The 27,972-nt window shown below is 41.7% G+C and overlaps 1 protein-coding gene across 1 annotated transcript in view; it reads right to left on the bottom strand.

Annotated features, from left to right (window-relative positions):
* The window catches only part of STX18 (syntaxin 18), a 193,669-nt gene that overhangs the window by 7,088 nt on the left and 158,609 nt on the right, over positions 1 to 27,972 (bottom strand). The window contains exons 8-9 of the mRNA XM_073648398.1: positions 18,917 to 18,975; positions 4,235 to 4,304 (exon numbers count right to left, since the gene is read on the bottom strand). Coding sequence (XP_073504499.1) covers positions 4,235 to 4,304; positions 18,917 to 18,975 — 129 coding nt within the window. The remainder of the gene's footprint in view (positions 1 to 4,234; positions 4,305 to 18,916; positions 18,976 to 27,972) is intronic.

The following is a 27,972-nucleotide window of genomic DNA, read 5'->3' as shown; positions in this document are numbered from 1 at the left end:
CAGAGATCTGACTCAAGTATTACTAGCAGTAGTCATGATGAGCAGATCACATCCTGACCTCTTACTCCTGGACCATGTGGTTAGCACGTTGCCTACAGAGATTCTCCACCTGAACACTGCAGCTACGGTGGGGAGATCAGGGGAAGACGTGGTGCAAGGACAGCTCATCAGTGCCAACAGGACGCGGGCTGGCTACTATGGAGGATCTGCTGATAAGCTCAAATAAAAGGCTACGGTTGCTTGGGAAATGATTCCTAGCAACAAGTCTGACAGCTCTTTAGTTCACTGCTGGATCTGCATTGCCCTGAAGGAACGGATAAAGAGATTTACAAAATTTACATCTCATCTTTCTCCGACAACTCAGGCTGTGGTAGTCATAAGATTTACTTAAGAGCTAAAAATTCTTCTGATTTAATAATTAATCAATCAAGAAATCCATCCAATCAATCAATCCAATCATCCATCATCACCCATTCATCCATTCTTCCATCCATCACTCATCCAAACTTCATCATCTATCTATCTATCCATCCATCCATAAATCATTATCACCCATCCATCCACCAATCTATCAATCAATCAATCAACACCCTTCCTGCCATCCATCATCACCCATCCTTCCAACATTATCACCCACCCATCTATCCTTCTATGCATCCATCAATCATTCCCATTCATCCTTCCATCCATCACTCACTCATCAATTCTTCCATCCATCCATCACTCATCCATCAAACTTAATCACCTATCAATCCATCCTTCCACAAATCATCAACCTTCCTAACATCCATCAATCATCACCCTCATTTCCATCGTTTACCAACCACCCATCTATTCTTCCATCCTTCTATGCATCCAATCATCCCCATTCATCCTTCCATCATCACCCACTCAGCAATTCTTCCATCCATCAAACTTCACCACCTATCCATCCTTCCATCAATCACCCATCCATCCACCAATCAATTCAATCATCATCACCCTTTCTGCCACCCATCAATCACCTATCCATCATTCATCCCCATCCATCATCACTCACTCATCCATTCATCTATCCATGAATCAAATCATCACCCATCCATTCATCAATCACCATCACCCTTCCTGTCATCCATCAATCATCACCCTTCCTTCCATCATCACCCACCCATCTGTCCTTCCATCCTCCTATGCATCCATCATCCCTATCATCCCTTCCTTCCACGAATCAATCCATTAATCATTATCACCCTTCATTCCTTCCATCCATCAATCTTTGAATCAATTTAACAATGAATCATCATCCCTTCAACAACCCACCCATCCATCATCCTCAATCATCTTTATTTATACGGTAGCAGCATTTTCAACATATGCAAACAAGATCAGAAATAAAAAAATAATCTAATTAACAATGTCAAAAAAGGGAGAGCCCTGCTAGGTACAGTTTACAAATCTATGAGGGGATGGCACTAAGGTAAAAAGAGCTTGATGTGTACCATGGTCCATTCATCCATTCATCCTTTATACTAAATAGGGTAAGGTACCTTCATCTAGAAAAAGCTAATTCGCTTCACTAAAAAAAAAAATATTTTTTTTTTTGGTGGGGGGGGGGGGGGGCACTCAAAGCTGTTTTTCTGAGGTAGAGCATTCCAAAGATATTGTGCAGCATGGGAAAAAAAGCTAAGGATTATGAAAGGTGGTCGGGTTAGATCATTTGATGTAAAAAGAGGAGATTTAGGGTGGTACACCACTGTGGGCGAGTGTGATAAGTTTACATTGTACTTTAGAGCATTTGGTAAACTAGTGCAATTACTGGCACAGGGTGGAGGCATCGGTGTATCAGCTGGACAGAAATCTGAGCCTGCCTACTGCATTTGGAAAAAAATAAGAGAGGAGAGAGATTGATTAGTACTATGTTACAGTAGTACAGATGAGAATAAATCAGTGTAACAATAAGTTTTGGGCATTTTCACAATTCACACAGAATAGCATGGCGAGCTGTGTCTTGTGTGCCCTTTGAGGAGGTGACTTATTTTCTATCTTTCTTTTGATTTTGTGTCTCATATCAAGGGGAAATGCTCTATAACAAATTATGCCAACAGTGCCTGCATATAATGCCATAAAGACACAGGACATCTCATGTCTGTGGGGATGATGTGCCTGGAGAAGCCCGTCCGCTCTCCGATAATGCGGCAGCTTCATTAACTGCAATGCTGAACATTACGTTACACGCTCAATCTGCTTGTGCCACACTTCGCAGCAATGAGGAATTAATTTAGAACTAGTACAGATAGGATGCGCTTCTAGCATTAAAAGGCTGATAACTAGGTACCTCCAGCTGAGAAAAGAGACGACTTGATGCAGTAATTAGCAGAACAGTAATAGGCCAGATGGCCAACTATTTTAGTTTTAACCATTTTCTCATCAAGCTGCCATACAAGACTGAGGTCTATCATATACGAGGCTCCTAGTCGTGGTATTTTCTGACTAATTTGGTAATGAGAGACAGAGTTAATTGTAGCCATAGAAATGCTAAGACTGTGCTTTTTCCAAGTTGCCCTTGAGTTGAAGATTTGAGGCGGAAAGGCTGCTGGGGACACGCTGCCTGACAAACCCCATAAAAACGGTTGTAGCTATCATGTTACATTCCATAGTAACCAGACTGTCAAGTGACATCATGTTATTTATATAGTGAAAATCCTTTAATTCTGCCAATAATCCACGAATGTTACCAATTTGGCTTGTTGTCACCATAAAAAAGCATCTTCACAAGTGACATCCACAGAAGATCTGTGGTTAGTTCTCCAAGATGTTTGGAACAAACTCCCTGCCGCGCGCATTCAAAAACTTTGTGCAAGTGTACGTAGAAGAATTTATGCTGTTTTGAAGGTAAAGGCTGGTCACCCCAAATATTGCTGTGATGAAGATTTTTCTTTCTTCATTCGCTTTGCATTTTGTTGTTAAAAATAATCTTTTAACACTTATTTTTTTTACAGTATTCTTACTTTTTAGCATTTGTTCCACACTTGCCTAAGACTTGTACACAGTACTATGTACAATTAGAAATCTAAAGATCCTAATTTAACAGAAAGACTGAAGTTGTCTGAAATCTTTCCTGTCCTGTGTGAGACACCACTGCATTGGGGAAGAAGGTGGTATGTGCAGCAAGAAAACACAGGGGAGATCTGTGCTGCTGTCTTAGTACTGAATGTAGTTGTGAGATGTAAGATGGATTCCTGTATATTAAGGAGTATCAGGAGAAGGCTAGAAACAGAAACTGACAAAATGGTGCTACCGCCAGTGTGTTGTGGATGTGTACGGTGTATTGTAAGTCACATATTAACCCTTTACAGACAACTATTCTGCAGTTGAACCCATTATAAGTAGCTACTTCATCTTGGCTGCAGAATACACAGGAACCTCTTACTACATGGCTGCTAGATAACAATATTCAGTATCAAAGTTCAAGCTCCTGGATGGAGGCAAGGCAAAGGTTTGTCTGACTTGCATTTTGCCGATTTACTCAATGATGAATTAATTCACCGCATAGATGATTCACTTTTAGAGAATTTATGAGAAAATAGGTAAAATCAATTCTCCCACCATATTCTATGGACTAGCGAGTCGACAAAATGCCAACAAAGGCCAAATCCTTCTCCACTTTGCCGTTCATATGCTGTATAGAATCAGATCCCTTTCACATATGGCATCTCGCAAAGAAGATAATCTCATGATTTTGAGCTCACTGTGGTAAAATGAGTGATGTGCTCCTGTAATACTGAGGGAAATCATCTGACCTGCTAATGATGTATACTTAAGAAAAGTCTCACAATTTCATTCATGGTCATGGTGACCACAGGTCATGGAGACCACAGATCATGGTGACCACAGATCATGGTGACCACAGATCATGGTGACCACAGATCATGGTGACCACAGGTCATGGAGACCACAGGTCATGGTGACCACAGATCATGGTGACCACAGATCATGGTGACCACAGATCATGGTGACCACAGATCATGGTGACCACAGGTCATGGAGACCACAGATCATGGTGACCACAGGTCATGGTGACCACAGGTCATGGTCATAGCAAAGGCAACAGACACTTGTTAAGTAGTTGGCATTTTTTTCTTACTGCTGCTGTACATTGATATGTTCACACGCATCTCCACTGATCTTATATAGAAGCAATGGGAAGAGTTTTCCTGGATGTTCAACCAAGGAAGTATTCAATTTCCTATTTTACCTGCTGAAGAACCTTCTCCGTGAATATTTCTTGAAGTCTGGAAATTTCAACCACTTTCCCTTCTATTTGCCTAAAAAAAAAAAAAAAAACCTGTTCAGTAAAATAAGAGGAACTCAATCCAACTACAGAAAAGTCAAAGTACATGTGTCTGTATACAAAAATCATCAGTCTATAACCACTTATTGCTATAAAACCTCATGAGTAGATTTCACGCAGGACATTAACGACAATGGTATTCTAAATGATACAGCCAATACTTTATCTGCCATAAGTCGAGGATGGCATTGGATTCAATGCAAAATCTAAGAGGAGAAGTCATAGAAAAAGGAGTGGGAGAAGGAGTCAGCGTGTCTATAAAATCTGTAACAAAATTATAGCAAGTTTAATGAAGCCATTTGTTGTTGCTTGTGAGCCGCTTGCTGGGCTACTAGATAAAAAAAGGCAGAGCTGGCTAATTAAAAAAAAAAGAAAAATGAAAAAAAAATATATAGAAAAAAACAAATGTATTTATATATTAAAATATGTATCTAATAATAATAATAACAACAATAATAAAAATAATAAAATATATAATAACATGTATAGATATAACAGTCAGTCAAGCAGGAGGTGGAAGTACTGGCCGAGGAATAGAGCTGGAGTGACAGAGGCTTCAGATCTACCATAGCTCTTCAGCCTCATTTGCATATTGATTTAAACGCTGATTTCTCAGTAACGGAGGAACAGACTGGCTATGTAAAGGTATTGCTGGACTTGTCTTTAAAAGAGCTACACGCACATATTAATAGTTTGGGTGGGAAAACTTTTAAGCGCCGCACCCTTCACTTTTTTTTCTCCGCAGGGAACTACAATATAGCAATATTATTTAAAAGGGTTGTCCACCTTTGGGAACAGTTTTTTTTTAAATAAATGCATGTATATCTAGCTTTTGTAAACTCTTATTTTTCCTGGACAGTCAACTTTGATGTGGTCTATGGTCATAAATTAGCTGAGAAGCGCTCCCAATGGATCACCAGAATAAGCTCACTGACGAATTCGCAGTTGACTCATTCTGCAGCCTACAATAGACAGTGCAACAGACAGGCTATAAAAAGGGAAAACACATTTAATAATAATAATAAACAAAAAAAAAAAAAAAAATTGTCCCCAAAGGTGGATAACCCCTGTAAATAGAGCAGTTTCCTATACGGTGTGTGATATGCCACACAGCAAATCCCAATCCAAATGCCATGTCTTTACATTGTGAAGTAGCAATATTCCTTTAAGTACTTAAGCCTCCTCTTGTAATGCAAAAATCAAGCAGTCCACCGGTAAGACAATTAGATTGCAAGCTCTGTGGCAACAACTGATAGAAATGGACCTGTAGGCCATTTGTAGGCTGAAGCATACACATAGAGGAGGGATAATGCAGAGCCCTTCACATGCATCGAGGAGGGCTCGTCTATAAGGTTTTCACAAAAGCATGCAGAATTAACGCAACATATGGTGTAATGAGCGATTTTTTTTTTGCATGAATTCACTGCCAAATCGAAGAAAAAAAAAGCTGTAAAACTAAAGCACAAGTGAATCCAATATGCTAATGATCCATCAACAATCAGAAATGTATTTATAGCATCTCCCCGGCTTGTCATAAAGAGATGAGGCTCATCATCCGCAGAAGTATCAAGCATCTCATCCTCTATCACTTTCATTTTTAAGAAGAAAACTTCCATCAGTTCAGTAGCGTAGCTGGAGTCTGATGGGTCCCGATGCAAGAATAGACCGGCCCACCCCCACCCTCCATATTGGTCAGATGTATGGGCCCATTCTAAATAAGGACAGACGAGTTGCCCCACCTCCTCCATTATGTAGTAATGTCACCCATCTTAAGCTCCTTCCTGGTATATATGTCCCCCCATCCTGGTATATACATGTCCCTCATCATGGCCCCATCCTGGTATGTCCCTTATCCTGGTATATATATCCTCCATCCTCGTATATATGTCCCTTATCCTGGTATATATATCCTCCATCCTGGTATATACATGTCCCTCATATATGTCCCCCATCCTGGTATATATACCATATCCCCCATCCTGGTATATATATCCCCCATTCTGGTATATATATCCTCCATCCTCGTATACATGTCCCTTAACCTGGTATACATATCCCTTATTCTGGTATATATATCCTCCATCCTCGTATATATATGTACCTTATCCTGGTGTATATATCCTCCATCCTAGTATACATGCCCCCCATCCTGGTATATATAACCTTTATCCTGGCATACATATCCCTTATCCTAGTATATATATCCTCCATCCTTGTATACATATGTACCTTATCCTAGTGTATATATATCCTCCATCCTGGTATATATATCCTCCATCCTGGTATATATGCCCCCCATCCTGGCATACATATCCCTTATCCTAGTATATATATCCTCCATCCTCGTATATATATGTACCTTATCCTGGTATATATATCCTCCATCCTGGTATATACATGTCCCTCATATATGTCCCCCATCCTGGTATATATACCATATCCCCCATCCTGCTATATATATCCCCCATTCTGGTATATATATCCTCCATCCTCGTATACATGTCCCTTAACCTGGTATACATATCCCTTATTCGGGTATATATATCCTCCATCCCCGTATATATATGTACCTTATCCTGGTATATATATCCTCCATCCTGGTATATATGCCCCCCATCCTGGCATACATATCCCTTATCCTAGTATATATATCCTCCATCCTCGTATACATATGTACCTTATCCTGGTATATATATCCTCCATCCTGGTATATATGCCCCCCATCCTGGTATATATATCCCTTATCCTGGCATACATATCCCTTATCCTAGTATATATATCCTCCATCCTCGTATATATATGTACCTTATCCTGGTAAATATATTCTACGTTTTCGTATATATAATCTCCATCCTGGTATATACGTCCCCCATCCTGGTATATACATGTCACTCATCATGGCACCATCCTGGTGTATTTATATATACAGCTCTGGCAAAAATTAAGAGACCAATGCAAAATTTTCATTTTCTCTGATTTTTCTCTTTATAGGTCTATTTTTGAGTAAAATGTACATTGTTGTTTTATTCTATAAACTACTGACAACATGTCTCCAGAATTCAAAGCTAAAAATTTTGTATTTATTTGCAGCAAATGAGGAATCGTCAAAATAATAAAAAAGAAACAGTGCTTTCAGACCTCAAATAATGCAAAGAAAACAAGTTCTAATTCATTTAGAAACAACAATACTCATGTTTTAACTCAGGATGAGTTCAGTAATCAATATTTGGTGGAATAACCATGATTTTTGATCACAGCTTTCATGCGTCTTGGCTGCTTTCCACCAGTCTTTCACACTGCTGTTGGGTGACCTTATGCCACTCCTGGCACAAAAATGTAAGCAGTTCTTCTTTGTTTGATGGCTTGTTACTATCCATCTTCCTCTTGATTACATTCCAGAGGTTTTCAATGGGGTTCAGGTCTGGAGATTGGGCTGGACATAACAGGGTCTTGATGTGGTGCTCCTTCATCCACACATTGATTGACCTAGCTGTGTGGCATGGGGCATTGTCCTGCTGGAAAAAACAGTCCTCAGAGTTGGGGAACATTGCCTGAGCAGAAGGAAGCAAGTGTTTTTCAAGGATAACCTTGTATGCGGCTTGATTCATACGTCCTTCGCAAAGATTAACCTGCCCAATTCCAGCCTTGCTGAAGCATCCCCAGTTCATCACCGATCCTCCACCAAATTTCACAGTGGGTGCAAGACACTGTGGCTTGTATGCCTCTCCTGGTCTCCGTCTAACCATTAGATGACCAGATGTTGGGCAAAGCTGAAAATTAAACTCATCAGAGAAGATTACCTTACTCCAGTCCTCTATGGTCCAATCCTTATGGTCTTTGGCAAACTTCAGCCTGGCTCTCCTTTGTTTCTCCTTGATGAAAGGCTTTTTTCTAGCTTTACATGACTTGAGGCCTGTCTCTAGGAGCCCGTTATGAACTGTTCTTGCCGTGCACTTCACCCCAGCTGCCATTTGCCATTCCTTTTGTAGGTCACTTGATGTCATCCTGTGGATGTTGAGTGACATTCGAATAAGATGACGGTCATCCCTGTCAGTGGAGAGTCGCTTTCGCCCTCTGCCGGTCTGTAGCTTTGTTGTCCCCAATGTCTGCTTCTTGACCTTGTTGTAATGGACTGCCGTCTACGAAATTTTAAGGATGGAGGCAACATGACGCTCACGGTATCCCTCTGCTAGTAAAGCCAGAATTAAGCTAGTCTTTTCCTCACTCAAGACTTTTCTTTCCAGCTTCTTTGGCATGGTTACAAGTTATTTTTTCATTCAAATATCTTTTGGGCTATTCCTAGCACTTGTTTTGCCATCCAGCTTGTCCTATTGCAAGAGGATTGTGAAGACCACTGCAGTGTATTTTATACTTTCCCTCGTTACATAAGATTTGGTTCAGGCGATCACCTAATCAGAAGCATATTAAGTAGAATGAGGTGGACTTTGGTTGGAATTCAACTGACACTGGAATGGAATGCCTGACAGACATGTAGAGATGGTGATTTTTAGAAAACTGTGAGGTGGTCTCTTAATTTTTGCCAGAGCTGTATATTTATATTTTGTGAGGTGGCTGTTAGACAGATAGTGGTTGGGACATAAACTTGAAGTGATGCTTTAAAGCATATAGGGCTAAAAGGGGTTAATCGCCCATGACAGGTTGATTAGGAGCATCTGAACGGCTGCTCACCATATCTCCACCCCTAGGTGGGATTTACTGGGTAAATTGAGAGCTGTTGGTCTCACACATGCTGGAGGTATGGAGGTGTGCAGATCTCCTGGATTAAGTGCCTTTGCTAAAGGACATGGAAGCTGAACTCTAAGCCAGGTGGGCTAACCAGAACTATTGCATGGACTTGTTACTTTATGTTTTACCTTGTATCGGGCAATGGCTGTATTTAAGTTTTCTGGTGACGCGGTTTATGAGGATTGCAATAAACCAGCCTGACTTAAAAAAAAAAAACAAAAAAAACAAACTTATACGACTTGAAGTCTTCACTGGGGGGAGCTCCTGCATATGGATCTATACACTTACTACAGCACTGTATGGAAGCGCCTACATTTTTATGCAAGAAAAAAAAATTAAAATGAAAGGACTGTATTTCAGCAACAACAAAAAAAATTCAGTGCCGTCACCCCCCTCATCACGGGCCCGTAGAACATCCAGTAATGATGCTTGTGCAGTTACTTGTTTCTTTCAGGTTATGATTATAGCCAATTGTAATAGGAGGCTTGTAATAAAAAATAAAAACAAAAAATTGTATATTTATGTCCCCTTTTTTTAATAATCTGGTGCCTACAGCTATGACGGAAGGCGGGAAGAACAATCAATATTGGCAACGGAACATTCTATGAGTCAAGTTTTCAATGTTCCGCACTGCATGCACCAGGCAGCCGAGATCCACCACCCACACCATCCCTATTAATAGGCCTCCAGTCATATGTAGCTAATGTTCATGTTCAGCTGTGTTTTCATTAATGGGAGCCATAAATTATCCTCCGTTTAGCAGACAATATAAATTGAATCCCGTTAATGGGGGGTAAATACATTTGGGTTCTGTAAATGAAACAGAAGACATCGGATTTATACTCATGAATGAAGGCAGCGCAGCAATGAGCGCCGAGCACCGCACCCCGAGCACTGTCCACAATAACCTATCTGGACATCGGCATGATAAAGTCAAGAGTCATCCAATGATGAGAGGCAGTGAGCCAAAGCGGCTACGAACTGGAAGCCAAACACACACTTGTGAGTCTTCAAGGGGTTGTCTACCTTAGGGGACAATTTATATGTTTACTTATATCCATATATTAGTGGCTAAAAATCATTTCTGTAGTGGAGTTTAATTAAAAATTTTGCACCGTTTGCCTTCTGTAGTCTCTTTGTTGCAGTCTGCAGATTGAGTTCACTGGGAATTCATCAGTAAGCTCGTTCTGACAGTCTGAGAGGAGAGTTTGTAACACTTTGTTTTTTTTCTGAGCTCCTTGAAGGTGATTCATCAAAGATGAATGTGCAGTAAAACAAAGCTTGTGGAAGCCAAACGGTGCAAAATACAAAAATGATTTTTAGCCCCAAATACACTCATTTCAATTAAGTCCCCAAAAAGTGGACAACTCCTTTAAGACGGCCATTAGATAGCGATCGATCAAGGCTTCTTCGGACTTCTCCCCCCACAGCCCAATCCATATACATGTACAGCTCGACCAAATGTGCTCAAATGGGAAGGAAAACAAAATAGGGGTCAAATTAAGCGACATACAGGGGGGAAAAAAAGCATTTAGTCAGCCACTAATTGTGCAAGTTCTCCCACTTAAAAAGATGAGCGAGGCCTGTAATTGACATCATAGGTAGACCTCTTGACATGCACAAGGCTGGGATGGACCACAGAACAATAGGCAAGCAGCTTGGTGAGAAGGCAACAACTGTTGGCGCAATTATTAGAAAATGGAGGAAAACCAAGATGACTGTCAATCTTCCTCGGTCTGGGGCTCCATGCAAGATCTCGCCTTGTGGGGTAAGGATGATTGTGAGAAAGGTCAGCCCAGAACTACATGGGAAGACCTGGAACAACAGTCTCAAACATTACCATTAGTAACACACTACACCATCATGGATTAAAATCCTGCATGGCACACAAGGTACCCCTACTCACGCCAGCACATGTCCAGGCCCGTTTGAAGTTCGCCAATAACCATCTGGATGATCCAGAGGAGGCATGGACGGTCTTGTGGTCAATGAGACCAAAATAAAACTTTCTGGAATCAACCCCACTCACCATGTTTGGAGGAAGAAGTAGGATTAGTACAACCCCAAGAACACCATCCCAACAGTGAAGCATGGTAGGGGAAACATCATACTTTGGGGGTGCTTTTCTGCAAAGGGGACAGGACGACTGCACTGTATTGAAGGGAGAATGGATGGGGTAATTTATTGCGAGTGGCTCAAGAAGCATTTCAAGGTCCTGGAGTGGCCAAGCCAGTCTCCAGACCTGAACCCAATGGAAAATCTTTGGAGGGAGCTAAAACTCAATATTGCCCAGCGACAGCCTGAATCCTGAAAAATCTGGAGAAGATCTGTATGGAGGAGTGAGCCAAAATCCCTGCTGCATTGTGTGCAAAACTACAAGGGCAAAACAACCTCCTGAGTCCTATGAAAGCGGAATGCTAACTTAGGGAGATAGGCCGGGTCCAATTTTAAGATCACTCTACTCAAATATTAGATGACAATCGGTGGAGCTGTAGACAGGGCTTGGATGTCACTAACTCTTCTGGCCGAAGTCAACACAACCAGAACGGCTGTTTTAAGGGAAATGATTTTAAGGGTGGCTGAATCTAAGGGTTCAAATAGCGGGTCGGACAATGCTGTCAATACCAAGTTGAAATCCCATGGTATCAGATTAGGTGCTGGAGGATGGATTATTGGCCCTTGTGAGAGGAGATCCGGGATCTCTGGTAGAATCCACTGGTCTGAAACGGACATCCCCCTCAGGCAAGAGAACCAAGGCCACCTGGGCCAGAAGGGGGCTACCAGCATGACCTGCGTTTTGTCTGCCCTGATCTTACTTATGACTGCCGGAAGTAGAAACACAGGAGGAAAGGAATAAGCCAGACTGAATTTCCAGGGAATCAGGAGAGTGTCCACTGCTAGGGGATTTTCCCTCGGGTTCAGGGAACAGAAATCTTTTACCCTCCGGTTCCACCTGGTGGCGAACAGATCCACCACCGGAAGACCCCATTTCTGAACTATCTGAGAAAAGACCTCTTGTTTCAACAGCCATTCTCCTTCTCTTAGTGTATTGCGGCTCAAGAAGTCTGCCTTGATATTTTCCTTTCCCTTTATGTGTAAGGCAGTAAGGGAGAGGAGATGAGTTTCTGCCTTTTGCAACAAACAATCTGAAACCTTTATCAGAGTTTGACGTTCTGTCCCAGTAAGGATACAAGGAACCCGCTTACCGCTCGTTCCACTGCCAATAATTCCTTAACATTAGAAGAGTACACCTTCTCGTCCCTTTTCCAAACACTTTGGATTACTTCTCCACCTAGATGGGCCCCCCACCCCATGGGACTTGCATCTGTGGTTATTACACATGTCGGATTTACCACCTGAGGGACCCCCCTGGACAGGTTCTGACTTTCCAGCCACCACCGAAGGGATTGTGTCGAGCGAGGGGATAATGTTATTCTACCCTCTAGATGCCCCTTGAGAACTGATTCGTTATACAGTACATCCCACTGCAGAACCCTAGAATGGAACTGTGCCCATAAAACTGCTGGGAAGCAAGATGTTAAAGTACCCAATAAGGACATCACCCTTCTGAGAGACAGGGGTCTCCTATAGCTTCCTTCACCTGGTGTTGGATCTTTTTTGATTTTTGAGACCGGGAGGCGAGATTCTTGTATTTCTAAATCAAGTATGACTCCGAGAAATTGCTGGGCTTTCATGGGCACTAATCTGGATTTCTGTAGATTTAATAATCAACCTAAGTTTTTCAAGGTAGACATTACTTCTTCCAGGTTCTTTACATTGGTGGAAGGAGTTCCCTACTATCAGGAAATCATCCAGATAAGGGATGATAAGAACATCTCTTTCTCAGAGATGGGCCATAGCTTCAGCCACTACCTTAGTGAGCATTCTAGGTGCTATAGCTAGTCCGAAAGGAAGGGACGTGTATTGAAAGTGCCTAACCACTCCCTCCAAATCTACCGCCACCCTGAGGTTTTTTTTGATGATCCGCATTAATAGGTACGTGGTAGTATGAATCTTTAAGATCCAAGACCGCCATGTAACAATCAGGAAAGAGTAACTTTATTGCTGTGTTTATAGATTCCTTCTTAAACGTATGCACCTTTAGATACCTATTCAAGGACTTCAGATTAATAAAGGTTCTGAAGGAGCCATCCGGTTTAGGTACCTGCAGAAAACCATATATGAGGTATCAGCAAGGACCTCCTGTAATATTGGGGACGGGGAGTGCAGAGCAGAGGGCTGCATCCTGGAGGTGCGAGTATGTGTAACCTACATGTCATTTTGGGCAATTGGGGAGCTGGAACCGATTCTTTATATACAGTCATGGCCAAAAGTGTTGGCGCGCCTTGAATTTGTTCCAGAAAATAAAGTATTTATCCCAGAAAATTATTGCAATTACACATGTTTTGTTATACACATGTTTATTTCCTTTGTGTGTATTGGAACAACACAAAATAAGACAGAGCAAAAAGGCAAATTGGACAAAATTTCACACAACTCCAACAAATGGGCCAGACAAAATTGTTGGCACCTTTCCAAAATTGTGGGTAAACAACTTTGTTTCAAGCATGTGATGCACGTTCAAACTCACCTGTGGCAAGCAACAGGTGTGGGCAATATGAAAATGACACCTGAAACCAGATAAAAGGTGGAGAATTTGACTCAATCTTTGCATTGTGTGTCTGTGTGTGTGACCTTAAGCATTGAGAACAGAAAGAGGAGACGAGAACTGTCTGAGGACTTGAGAACCAAAATTATTGAACAATATCAACAATCTTAAGGTTACAAGTCCATCTCCAGAGATCTTGATGTTCCTTTGTCCACGGTGCGTGGCATAATCAAGAAGTTTAAACCCCATGGCACTGTAGCTAATCTCCCTGAATGTGTACGGCAGAGAAAAATTGATAAAAGGTTGCAACACAGGATAGTCCGGATGGTGGATAATTAGCTCCAATCAAGTTCAAAAGAATTTCAAGCTGTCCTGCAGGCTCAGGGTGCATCAGTGTTAGTGCGAACTATCTGTCCACATTTAAATGAAATGAAACGCTATGGCAGGAGATCCAGGACTCCACTGCTGACAGACATAGAAAGCTAAACTGTTTGCCAAAAATGTATGTGAGTAAGCCAAAATCCTCCTGGGAAAGCATCTTGTGGAAGATGAGACCAAGATGCAGCTTTTTGGTAAAGCACATCATTCTATTGTTTGCCGAAAACAGAATTAGGCCTACAAAGAAAGGAACACAGTATCTACAGTCAAATATGGTGGAGGTTCAAAGATGTTTTGGGGTTGTTTGCTGCCTCTGGCCTCTGGGTGCCTTGACTGAGAGCAAGGCTTCATGAAATCTGAAAATTACCAAACAATTTTGGGTCGCAATGTAGTGCCCAATGTCAGAAAGCTGGTTGTGTCCTAGGTCATGAGTCTTCCAGGACACTGACCCCAAACATACTCCAAGAAGCCCCAGAAATGTATGGAAACAAAGTGCTGGAGAGTACTGAAGTAGCCAGCAATGAGTCTGAATATTGATTCCATTGATCACCTGTGGAGAGATCTTAAAATTGCTGTTGGGAGAAGGCGCCTTCAAATATGAGAGACCTGGAGCAGTTTGCAAAAGAAGAGGGCTCCAAAATTCCAGCTGAGAGGTGTAAGAAGCTTTGTTGATGGTTATAGGGAGCGATTTATTGCAGTTATTTATTCCTAAGGGTATGCAACCAAATATTAAGTTGGTGGTGCCAACAATTTTGTCCGGCTCATTTTGGGGGTTTTGTGTGAAATTATGTCCAATTTGCCTTTTTTCCTCAGTTAGTGTTTATTGGAACAACACAAAAACAAGGAAATAAATGTGTATAATAAAACATGTGTAACTGCAATAATTTTCTGGGAGAAATACTTCATTATCTGGAACAATTTCAAGGGTGTGAACACTTTCGGAAATGAGTGTATGTCTGTTGTCCTCATAGCAACTTTGTCATTTCTCTGTTATTCCTCCTGGAAATGTAGGAATATATCGGCAATGGGGTGTTCCAATTCTTGTCTATCAGGTCCTGACAAATACAATGCAAGGACACACTCCACTGACTAAGGGAATAGTAGCCAATAGTTATATTATTTCCAGGTGGAGAAACAGAGGAAGGGCACAAAAATCAAGCTATTGTATTTGCAAATCTGGACGTGTCAGGAGAGGGGACCGAGCCTCAATAGCGTCTGTACATGACGTAATGTTCATGAATGATGGAAATCCACAATGAATGTCACAGACATTATTTCCTTACAATGAAACTATGGCCTGTATGCAGAATATCAATGCGGATCTGCGTGCGTAATTCAGCATTCGCTCAGCAATTATGGCCGTTCTTTGCTCCCGTCCCTCCGGGTTTGTGCATAGTGAAAGGCAGCAGCTCGATGGAGGAGGACAGCGAGCGCGACAACTCCTCCATCGTTGTCTGGTTCCCATGGAGAAAGGCTTTTGTTTAAAAATACCTGCACTTTGGCGATATATTTATGGATGCCGCTTACATCTGATACATTACCACGTGTTAACCCCTTAGGCTCGTCATACAATTCTAGTGAGATGCAGAAGCGTTTACTCCATTACTCCCCAGGGTCAGATTAACATAATTTTTTTATTATTTTATTTTTATTAATTTATGTATGTAATTTTACATTATTTATTTATTTATTTATTTTCGTTATTTGGGCATAATACAGTGGGGAAAAAAAGTATTTAGTCAGCCACTAATTGTGCAAGTTCTCCCACTTAACAAGATGAGAGGCCTGTGATTGACATCATAGGTAGACCTCAACTATGAGAGACAAAATGAGAAAACAAATCCTGAAAATCACATTGTCTGATTTGGAAAGAATTTTTTGTTCAAATTTTGGTGGAAAATAAGTATTTGGTCAATTACAAAAGTTCATCTCAATACTTTGTTATATATCCTTTGTTGGCAATGACAGAGGTCAAACGTTTTCTGTAAGTCTTCACAAGGTTGGCACACACTGTTGCTGGTATGTTGGCCCATTCCTCCATGCAGATCTCCTCTAGAGCTGTGATGGTTGGGGGCTGTCAGTGGACAACACGGACTTTCAACGCCCTCCAAAGGTTTTCTATAGGGTTTAGATGTGGAGACTGGCTAGGCCACTCCAGGACCTTGAGATGCTTCTTACGAAGCCACTCCTTCATTGCCCTGACGGTGTGCTTGTGATCATTGTCATGCTGAAAGACCCAGCCACGTTTCATCTTCAATGCCCTTGCTGATGAAAGGAGGTTTGCACTCAAAATCTCAAAATACATGGCCCCATTCATTCTTTCATGTACACGGGTCAATCGTCCTGGTCATTTGGCAGAGAAACAGCCCCAAAGCTTGATGTCGCCTCCCCCATGCTTCACAGTAGGTATGGTCTTCTTTGGATGCAACTCAGCATTCTTTCTCCTCCAAACACGACAAGTTCTGTTTCTACCAAACCGTTCTACTTTGGTTTCAGCTGACCATATGACATTCTCTCAATACTCTTCTGGATCATCCAAATGCGCTCTAGCAAACTTCAGACGGGCCCGGACATGTAATGGCTTAAGCAGGGGTACATGTCTGGCAGTCTTTGTCTCTTATAGTTGAGGTTTACCTATGATGTCAATTACAGGCCTCTCATCTTTTTAAGTTGGAGAACTTGCACAATTGGTGGCTGACTAAATACTTTTTTTTCCCCACTGTATCTGCAGCTTTGAGGTTTCATTTTCGTAAAGACATTAGGAAGCAGCAGCTTGGTAATGCTCTGATGTCCTATTGGGATGGTCACTATTATATCTTGATCAGACGTCCATACCCATTTTAATCTTTGGTGCTGTTCACATGTCCATGTTTTTTTCGCAAACCGTGCATTCAAAATAATGCAAAAAATAAATGAAAAAAAAAATTGCGGAGACATGTTGGTTTTTTGGTCATGTATCGAAGTCACCAATAGAAGTCTATGGGTGTGAAAATCATGGGCAGAACATGGAAACCATCCGTGTGCTATCAGACCCTGGCTCATCAGACATTGATGACCTATCCTAAGGACAGGTCATCAATGTAAAAGTAGTGGACAACCTATTTAACAATGCAATGGGGAAGAAAAGCTTTGAATTGTTTTCTTTTCACATACAAGAAAATCACAGATTAAAAGGGGCATTCTCAAATTTGGAAGCTATGCTCTATCCATAGAGGCAGACATCTATTTGCAACCTATGCAGGGTTCCAAGAGGTAAGGTGGCAACTTCTTCCTCCAATGCAGATGTGCATTATGATGAGCTTTTGGACTACAAATGGCCCATATATTATTGCACAGAGGCCTTCTTCAGTCTGTGACTGCCCCTGGGATAGGGAATAACTTTACGATCGCTGGGACCCCCGCTGATCCCAAGAACGAGGCTGTGAATGGAATGGTGGTCGATCATCTGCACAACTGCTCCATTCATTATCTCTGGTACCGCTAGAGAGAGAAGAGCGCAGCGTTTGGACTGGTCTTCGGCGCTGACATAATGAATACACCGACAGTGCTCATGATTCGCCAAGGCTCCATTCAAGTTCCGGGGACCAGTGGGGGCTCCAATGGTCTGACCCCTAGTGATTGGGAAGTTATCCCCTATACACTATGCCGTACATAGGGAATAACTTCCAAACTTGGTACAACCCCTTTAAATAACTCACCTGACACACTGACCAAACACACAAAAAGTGCAGTGTTAAGAGGAGGAGCCCTACCCATGTGCTTTATTACAGCACATGAACACCAACATTGCGGTTCTTGCTCCCACAGACCCATCCATCTATTTATTACATGAGCAGTAGAGTAGAGTAAAAAAGGTTCGGAGGCCGCTGGTCCAGTCACCATGTTGATAGTCCATAGCAGCCGGGCCAGGGCAGTGCGAGCCTCCTCGGCTAGCACTTGAATGAAGGTATCCTAGGCGCCTCTTGTGATTACTAGGCTCCTGTAATCGCGACACACGTCATCACATCGCGAAAGACATAGAAATTATACTACGCATCCAGGATACCAGCATTCGAAGTGGTCACCCTGTCCTAGCTGCCTTGGAGGACCGACATGGAGGCTAGACCAGGGTCCGGTGAACAGTCGTTCATTTGATGGCCATCATGCAAAACGACATTTCCTCTGCATGGCCACCGCTCTCAACGGCAATTACAGAGGCTCCCAAAGGTTTCTGGAACCAGACCTAAGGAGATCATCTGCACGCTGGGCTGTCATCATTAACACATCATAATGCCTTTAGTTGGATTAAGTAAGAAGTTCTTTCTATAGAGTAGACTGCCTCTCCCATCCTACACAGGCTTGATTTTTTGGCTTCCCCTATGTAGTAGTCAATGGAGTTCATTTCGAGTTTTTGGTATCCGTTGTAACACAAATCCTGGGCAGCCTGGTGGCTTCCAATAGAAACAGAAGCCATGACACATGTGAGAGCAGAGCCTTAGCTCTATCCGGAGATATCAGTACTTGCCGTGATGTCATGCATGTAAGATATGATGTCATCAGGTGCAGTTTAGATATGAAGTCATCACATACAAGTAGACATTGATGTGTGTGGCGATTTGAGGAGGTTAACCATCACAACATAAGCCAGAAGAGGGAATTTCAGCAGTGGAGCCTCAGGTTTTGAGAATCAGAAGGGACAGTAGAACAATAGTTTTTTCAGCCCGATTGGACATTGGGCATGCAGAGACACACTACTGTGCTCCTCGCGGGACGGTGGTAGAAGTAACCGGCCAATGGCCGTCCTGTATGAATAGTAAATTAAGATATTACAGGAATATAAATGGTTTCAAGCTGAAGCTCATGGGCAAGTTTACCTTACTTCATCGCACAGACTGTTCATCTCGCTGACGAGTCTCTGGTTCTCCTGTTCGAACTGTAACAAAGCAAAATTGGCGTATTAATACCCAGAAAATCTCTATGTGAGACAGAAAACCATGCAGATGTCCACGATGCACCGGGTGACAAGACGATCCACCATGACCAAGACTGGCTCCAGGTTCGTGTGGGTCCTTGGGTGACAGAGTCCCGATTGGCCCCTCTTTAGGTTTTAGAAAGTGAGAAGGAAAGAATCGAAAGCCGAGTAGCATCAGGGCTTGTTTGTGTGCGGTACGAGCTGCATTTTTTATCGGAACCATTTTTGCGGTCAATAATGGGGGCAATTTTTTGAGAGGTGACGTGACCAGCGACTCTGCCATTTCGAAGTTTTTTTCAGTTTGGCATTCGCAGTATGGGATCAATATGATATGTTATCAAGTTCAGACAGCTGGGCACGTGATGATACTAAATATATTCACTGTTCATTTTTCTTTCATTTTTTTTTTTTTAGAACTTATTTCTGTTTCCAGGAACAGGTGGCGTGATCTGAATTTTTTTAAACCTTTTTTAAGATTTTTCAGTTTTCCATTTTTTATATATATTTATTTTAGTTCTCCAACGATTGCTTGTAAAGTACAAGTGATGAGAGAGCTTGAATTGTTAACCCTTTTGGCGAGCACGCTCGGGTGCTCGCCGAGTATTTACGCTGTGCTCTGCATTTATGTAAGTGTCGCCGTGGCTGCATGTGTCACGGCTGTTAGGCAATCCCTGCATGTGTCACAGGTGCTTAACAAACAGGCAATCCCTGCATGTTGTCACAGGTGTTTAACAGCGGTGACACATGCAGCCGCGGCGACACTTACATCAATGCGGAGCACGCCGAACATACTTGGCGAGCACCCAAGCGTGCTCGCCTAAAGGGTTAACAATTCAAGCTCGCTCATCACCAGTGCCAACACTTTCGGCCATGACTGTATATATATATATATACACTGGAAATCACTTATGGAAATCCAGGCCAAGTGGTCCACTGTGCTTGCATTCACCGCACTGGGCGCTGACGCCTTTGGCAATGGTGAAATTAAAGGATCAGACTACACAGTGTATGTTTGTAGTCTGTTACCATGGAGACGCATCAGCTTGCATATGAGCTGTAAACAGAAAAATGTTTAAAGAAGACCATTTGTGACAATGGAACATTTCCTACTTTATACATCCTGGAGCAAATTACTCACTACATTTATCAGTAAAACATCACTTACACCATATCCCCGCTGTCGGCTCTTGCAAGAGCAGAAATGTTCAGCACATTTTTTTGGCTATACAGTAGTCATTTAGTCATTGAAGTCTGGGTGGTGGAAAAGCAATCAGCGGCGCCGACAGCAGACGGCCTTAATCCTTCAAAATCAATTTAGCACGTATAATTTGTCTGCAGGAATAAAAGGGATATCCAAAAAGAGCAGATCTCTCATCTGGAAGGATTACTGGAAGTATACGAGCAAGATGTATCAGCTTTCGCTTAAACATATAACCTTTACATATTCACTCCTTACTCCAACCAGGCGTGACAAATCATTGTTCTAGCGATAGCCATGCCAGGTATGAGGTCTTAAGCCCCATCGATTTGTCTACGCTGGCCTCCTGATCTATGCGCAGAATTGTGGGATGCAACAAGTAAATTCGAAAAAAAAAAAAAAAAGGGTTTCAACCATTTATTTCTATTTGTAAAGAAACCTCGTAACAAACATACAATACACTCTCCTGAATGTTGAAAATGCAACGCCAAGAAGGAAAAGTCATGGAATTAAGGAAATGACAGGATGGATAGACATGGTACTGATATGAAAATGATGAAAAAAAATCGAAACAATTTTCAAAACATCTCGATTTATTCAGTATCGAGTATGAACACCACACGCAGAAATCACCACACGCAGCCTTGGCTGCTATCTATGATGTTATTAATGGACGTCTGAGAAATGTTCTGCCACAGTGAATGCACTTGGGCAAATCATCAAGATCCGCTGTTGGCAGCTTCCTTTACAATTGCCGACCAATAATGTACCAGAGGTGCTCAATGAGAGACAAGTCCAGAGATGCTGCAGACCATGGTAGCACATTTAGGCCACACAGACTGCTCACAGTAGTACCAGCAAGAAGCGGCCTGGTGCCATCATGTTTGAAAACCAACTCTTGGGAAACTTTGGAAAAATGGCCGTACCATTGGCTTCCTCACCGTGGAGGAGTGTATCATATAGTGAAATTCCTTTAATCTGGCATGCCAACTAAGTGCCTCCTCATACACAGTGAAAGTAATAGAAAGTATAAAAGCTTCCTGAAGGCACCATAAGGGCGTGCCACTGTACCCATACATATACTGTAGCATAGCTGGGAAGGACAGGGTTAACTCCCAGCTCTGCATGGACTTGATTAGATGCACCTGCAGGGTTTCTCTAAGAAACAGGAAATAGCTTCATGGAGTGAACGCGCGTTAGGGGCACTCTCTGGATCATCTGTCCTGACCCTGGGTAAATATGCTTTTAGGACTAGCTACAGGTTATTGATTACTATGCTTGAGCACATGCATTTCAGTTCAATGCACCCTTTTTGGCCAATAACTGGATACGTGATAGTGATCTTACTATGCTAATATGGGCCAACAACTGAATATGTGACAGATTGCATGGCATATATCATATATATATACACTTTTTGAACATATAGTATACGGAAAACTGTTGAACTATCCCTCTATAGGATTTATCCATATATGATTTTTACGTTTGATATCTGCTCAGCCATGCTCTATTTAAATCTTGTGTGATAGGAGAATATTGACTCTTTTGTATTCCAACTAATTTGTTAGTATTGGAATTACTGTAGCATGCACTCCCTTGATCAGGCTTTCATTTTGGCATAACTTCTCTTTTTGTACTCTATCATTTTTAAAAGAATTCTGATTAATAAAATTCATAAAATTTTTACTTTTGGCTGCACACTCCTAATTTTCCATGTAGGTTATATTGATTGTTCCTTAAGAGAGCCTTTGACTTGCAGGTCTCATATAGGTACTAGCTTCATGGAGTGGCAGTCTCCTGAGGGAGTGGCAGTCTCCTGAGGGAGTGGCAGTCTGCTGAATAAAGAAGAGTCAAGTGTGCTGCTGGTGAATGACCAGCAAAAATGTGAGCTGTAGCTGAGAGAGAGAGACATGCCAGGGTCTATCTCTGAATGGAGACTACGCTAAGCAGTCTGTTTGTGAGAGCTGCAGAGAATAGTGTGGAAGCTGCAGCCTGTTCAGTGCAAACTGTGCCGGGAGTTGAACATTTCTGTTTAGCGCTAAAGTCAGCTTCGGGAGAAAGGATTGTAATCTGTTTGGTTGAGAACACAAACATATGTGATGATGATTAAATGCACAGGCAGTGTGCAGAGAACCGCAAGTGTCAGTGGTTACTATGGACAATAGTTGTCTATGTGACCGAGCTGGGGCTAGCTCAGCCGTGTACGAGTAGCCAGGGTCTGATCTGATTAGTTAGTTCCTGGACAAGGCTAGGGATTTATGATTATGAATTTGTTTTGGTGCTGTACAACCTGTGGAAATCGATAAAAACTGCACGTTTGGAACAAAACTGCATTGCCTGTGCGAATGCTACCTGAGGCCTAATGCCTACCAGAGAGAGTGAGTCCCTATACCATATATAATCTAATAGTATGAGTGTCAATAATAGCTTATAAACCAGACACATTGCACTACCTTGTGTGTGACAAGCGCCATACAGTGCTGCTCACTGCTTATGGCTTATTGGCACCCCTTCATTTTTTTCAAACACTGTACAATATCTTCAGAAATAAATGGAAAATGTACCAAAGTTACAGTATATCCTCAGGATTTTTTAATTAGTGGTCCAAAGTAATACAACAATAAAACATTGTTTTTCGACTTCCATGTTGCAATTTCAAAGAAGAAACAGAATAAACCGCATGTGCATTAATAAAAGCACCCCTAATTAATACTTGGTTGCACACCCTTTGGCATTGCTGACAGCCTCCAAATGTTTCTTGTAGCCATCTATAAGCTTCTTGCACTTCTCAGCGGGAATTTTCTCCCACTTTTCCCTTGCAGTGTGTTCAAGCTCTTGAATGTTTGCAAGGTTTTTTTTTCTCCAAATGGTAGATTTAAGCTCATCCCAAAGATTCTCAATGGGATTAATGTCAGGACTACACAGTGTTCCAAATTATTATGCAAATAATATTTTCTCAGATTTTCCCAAATTACCTATATGAATTGCAGTCATTGTAATTTTCCAGTCAAATAACTATTAGCGTACAATTGAAAGGTTTTTGTACAAACTGCCTATGATAACAGAATATTTTTAAAAAAATAAAACACTCAAACTGCACTCAAAATGCATGTTCCAAATTATTATGCACAGCAGAGTTTTCAACCTTTTCATTTTAATAAAGAACAAAAAAATGGTCAGTTTTGAAATTATAAGCATTAGCAGGTTATTACAAACTGAAATCAAACAGTTTTCAACTCAAAACTTTATTCTAGGTGATGTTACATTTGCACATAGGACCCCTTGTTCGAAAGGAGCTTCTGAACTCTCTCCTCCATTGAATTTGTCAGGTTTTGGATGGTTTCTGCTTCAATTGTTTTGCATGAGGACAGAATACCCTCCCAGAGCTGTTGCTTAGATGTGAACTGCCTCCCGCCATCATAGACACTCCTTTTGATGATGCTCCAGAGGTTCTCAATGGGGTTGAGGTCAGGGGAGCATGGGGGCCACACCATAAGTTTGTCCCCTTTTATGCCCACTTCATCCATCTGGACCATCGAACTGTTTTGTTCACCGATGAGTGCCGTGCAACGCTCGATGGTCCAGATGGATGGAGTGGAGGATGGCTTGTTGATGGACACCCCATGCAAACATGGCTACGGCGCCAACAAGGAGGAGGTGGAGTAATGTTTTGGGCTGGAATCATGGGGAGAGAGATTGTCGGCCCTTTTAGGATCCCTGAAGGGGTAAAGATGAACTCCATAATGTATGTTGAGTTTCTCAAACAGCACTTCCTTCCATGGTTCAAGAAGAAGAACCGTGCATTCCGCAGCAAGATCATTTTCATGCATGATAATGCCCCGTCTCATGCTGCACATAACACATCTGCATCTCTGGCTGATATGGGCATAAAAGGGGACAAACTTATGGTGTGGCACCCATGCTCCCCTGACCTCAACCCCATTGAGAAGATCTGGAGCATCATCAAAAGGAGTGTCTATGATGGCGGGAGGCAGTTCACATCTAAGCAACAGCTCTGGGAGGGTATTCTGTCCTCATGCAAAACAATTGAAGCAGAAACCATCCAAAACCTGACAAATTCAATGGACGAGAGAGTTCAGAAGCTCCTTTCGAACAAGGGGTCCTATGTGCAAATGTAACATCACCTAGAATAAAGTTTTGAGTTGAAAACTGTTTGATTTCAGTTTCTAACAACCTGCTAATGCTTATAATTTCAAAAATGACCATTTTTTTGTTCTTTATTAAAATGAAAAGGTTGAAAACTCTGCTGTGCATAATAATTTGGAACATGCATTTTGAGTGCAGTTTGAGTGTTTTATTTTTTTAAAAATATACTGTTATCATAAGCAGTTTGTACAAAAACCTTTCAATTGTACGCTAATAGTTATTTGACTGGAAAATTACAATGACTGCAATTCATATAGGTAATTTGGGAAAATCTGAGAAAATATTATTTGCATAATAATTTGGAACACAGTGTAGTGTTGAGCGAGTATGTTCTATTAACCCTTTCGCCGAGTATGCTCGGGCGGGGCTCCGAGTATTTACGGCTGCTCGGTGATAAGGTTAAATCGCTCCCGTGTGCATGATTTGCAACTGTTTCACAGCTTTATTACATGTGAGGAATGTCTATTTCTTACACATTCCTCACATGTAATAAAGCTGTCAAACAGTTGCAAATCATGCACACAGGAGCGATTTAACCTTATCACCGAGCAGCTGTAAATACTCGGAGCTCGGCCCGAGCATACTCGGACAGAACATACTCGCTCAACCCTAGTCAGGACTCATTGCTGGCCATTTTAAAACAGTCCATTTTTTTTCTTTTTCAACCATTCCTGTGTACTTTTGGATGTGTGCTTTGAGTCATCGTCTTGCTGGAGGACCTATGATCTACGACTCTAACCTAGTTTTCTTATACTGGGTAGGACATTTCGCTCTAAAATCTTTTTGATAATTCTCTGATTTCATGATTCCCGTGATGCTGTCAAGGCTTCCAGTACCAGACGCAGCAAAGCAACCCCACAGCATTACGGATCCTCCACCATGCTTAACTATTGGAAAGGTGTTTTTTCCTTATAAGCTTCGTTAAGGGTGCCAATATCAGTGTCACAGCAAGCTTTAGGTTTTTCTATTTTCACTCCCATTATTTTTTGTTTTAAATTATTGTTTATCATTTGCTCTTTTGTATTTAACACGAGTGCTCTATACAAAAAAAATGTTTCAGTTGATTCATTTTTTTCAGGAGATATTCCACATTATGTACTTACACTACATGGGTGCCAATAACGATGAGCAGGACGTTATACAAGTCTTTTTTGTGTGCAATCCTAATATTAAGCAATCTCCCTCTCCATGAACTGGAAGGTTGTGAGGGCTTGTCTCATATATATATGTATACGCCTCCCTTTCGGGCCTATGCCAGCAATATTAAACACATGACATGAGCTCCCCCTAGTGGTGGCTGCATTTCTGGTCATTTTCTAGTTCTGCTGGGAGTCTGGGACCTTGGCCTTATTTTTAGGAGACTCCCGGGTCAATGAAAATAGAAAGAATGATTTATTCCAAAAAGGAGAATTTTTCTATTGTGTAGTGAGTGTGATGAATTATTGCAGTATTATCCAGATACATCTACAGAGTCTACAGGTAACATGGCAGCAATATTCTCCAAGTGGTAATGCTTCTGGGCATAATGACCGCCATCAGTCACGTATATAATGGTGGCCATTTCCTAGTGTCACTTTTTCGACATCAGAGTAAACAGAAATTGCTAGATAGAATATTTTCTTTGACAGAAGCTAAAGTAACGGCGTTCATATCTGGCTGTATATAACATCTGTATTCATTTCTATGGGTAATAGAGAAGCATGTGCAGTCATTGTCTGATCAAGTGTGTGGACCTAAAGCCCCCCCGTTGGGGAGAGGAGTCCCTGTGTGCTGCTTTTTATGCTATTTACAAGGGGGAGATGTTCACGGAATTCCTTGGTGTCTTTAGTCTGCTTTGAGCAATGGCCTCTTTTAACCCCTTTACAACCAAAGGTGGTTTGCACCTTAATGACCAGGCCAATTTTTACAATTCTGACCACTGTCACTTTCTGAGGTAATTACTCTGGAACCCTTCAACGGATCCCCCTGATTCTGAGAATGTTTTTTCATGACATATTGTACTTCTTGTTAGTGGTAAAATTTCTTCGATGTCACTTGCGTTTATTTGTGAAAAAAACGGAAGTTTGGCGAAAATTTTGCAATTTTCAAAATTTTAATTTTTATGCCCTTAAATCAGAGAGATATGTCACACAAAATAGTTAATAAATAATATTTCCCACATGTCTTCTTTACATCAGCACAATTTTGGAACCAAATTTTTTTTTTTATTAGGGAGCTATAAGGGTTAAAAGTTGACCAGCGATTTGTCATTTTTCCAACAAAATTTACAAAACCATTTTATTAGGGACCACATCATATTTGAAGTCACTTTGAGGGGTCTTTATTACAGAAAATACCCCAAAGTGACACCATTCTAAAAACTGCACCCCTCAAGGTGCTCAAAACCACATTCAAGGTGCTTCACAGGATTTTTTGGAATGTGGAAGAAAAAAATGAACATTTAACTTTTTTTCACAAAAATGTTACTTTAGACCCAATTTTTTTTTATTTTCGCAGGGGTAACAGGAAAAAATGGACCCCAAAATTTGTTGTGCAATTTCCCCTGGGCATGCTAATACCCCATATGTGGGGAAAAAACACTGCTTGGGCGCACGGCAGGGTTCGGAAGGGAAGGAGCGCCATTTGACTTTTTGAATGTAAAATTTGCTTGAATAATTAGCGGACGCCATGTTGCATTTGGGGAGCCCCTGATGTGCCTAAACAGTGGAAACCCCCCACAAGTGACACCATTTTGGAAACTAGACCCCTCAGGGAACTTATCTAGATGTGTGGTGAGCACCTTGAACCCCCAAGTCCTTTACAGAAGTTTATAACATGGAGCCGTGAAAATAAAAAAAATCTAACTTTTTCCACAAAAATGATGTTTTAGCCCCAATTTTTTTATTTTCACAAGGATAAGCGGAGAAAATGGACCCCAAAAACTTTTGTGCAATTTCTCCTGAGTACGCCAATACCCCATATGTGGGGAAAATAGAGTGTTTGGGAGCACGGCAGAGTTCAGAAGGGAAGGAGCACTGTGTGACTTTTTGAACACAAAATCGGCTGGAATCGAGAGCGGACGCCATGTCGCGTTTGGAGAGCCCCTGATGTGCCTAAATAGTGGAAACCCCCCACAAGTGACCCCATTTTGGAAACTACACCCCTCAAGGATTTTATCAAGGGGTATAGTGACCATTTTGAACCCAGAGGTACGACACAGAATTTGATAACATTAGGTCATCATATTGAATAAGTTGTCATTAGTCTTGAGCGCAAGTGCTCGCTTGAGTTTGCATCGGGTACTCAGGTATGCACCATGTATCAAGGGTGCTCGAGTGACATGCTCGAGTCCACCCTGCATGTTTCACGGTTATTAGACACCCAAAAAAAACCATGCAGGGATCGTTCGTACATGGCAGGCAATCCCTGCGAGGTTTTTTAGGCCGCGAAGCATATGGGGCGGAGACTCGAGTACGTCACTCGAGCACCCACGATACTCAATGCATACCCGAGCACCCGATGCAAACTCAAATAACGAGCACTTGCGCTCAACACTAGTTGCCATATCGTCATTTTTTTTTAATTTTTTTTTTACTTTTGAAAAAAAAAAA

Source organism: Phyllobates terribilis, unplaced genomic scaffold (genome assembly GCF_046119375.1).
Source record: "Phyllobates terribilis strain yellow unplaced genomic scaffold, ASM4611937v1 Scaffold_1__5_contigs__length_1240528914, whole genome shotgun sequence".
NCBI classification, from domain to species: domain Eukaryota; kingdom Metazoa; phylum Chordata; class Amphibia; order Anura; family Dendrobatidae; genus Phyllobates; species Phyllobates terribilis.
The sequence above is the reverse complement of the archived record's forward strand: the minus strand, read 5'-3'. Positions and strand labels throughout refer to the sequence as shown.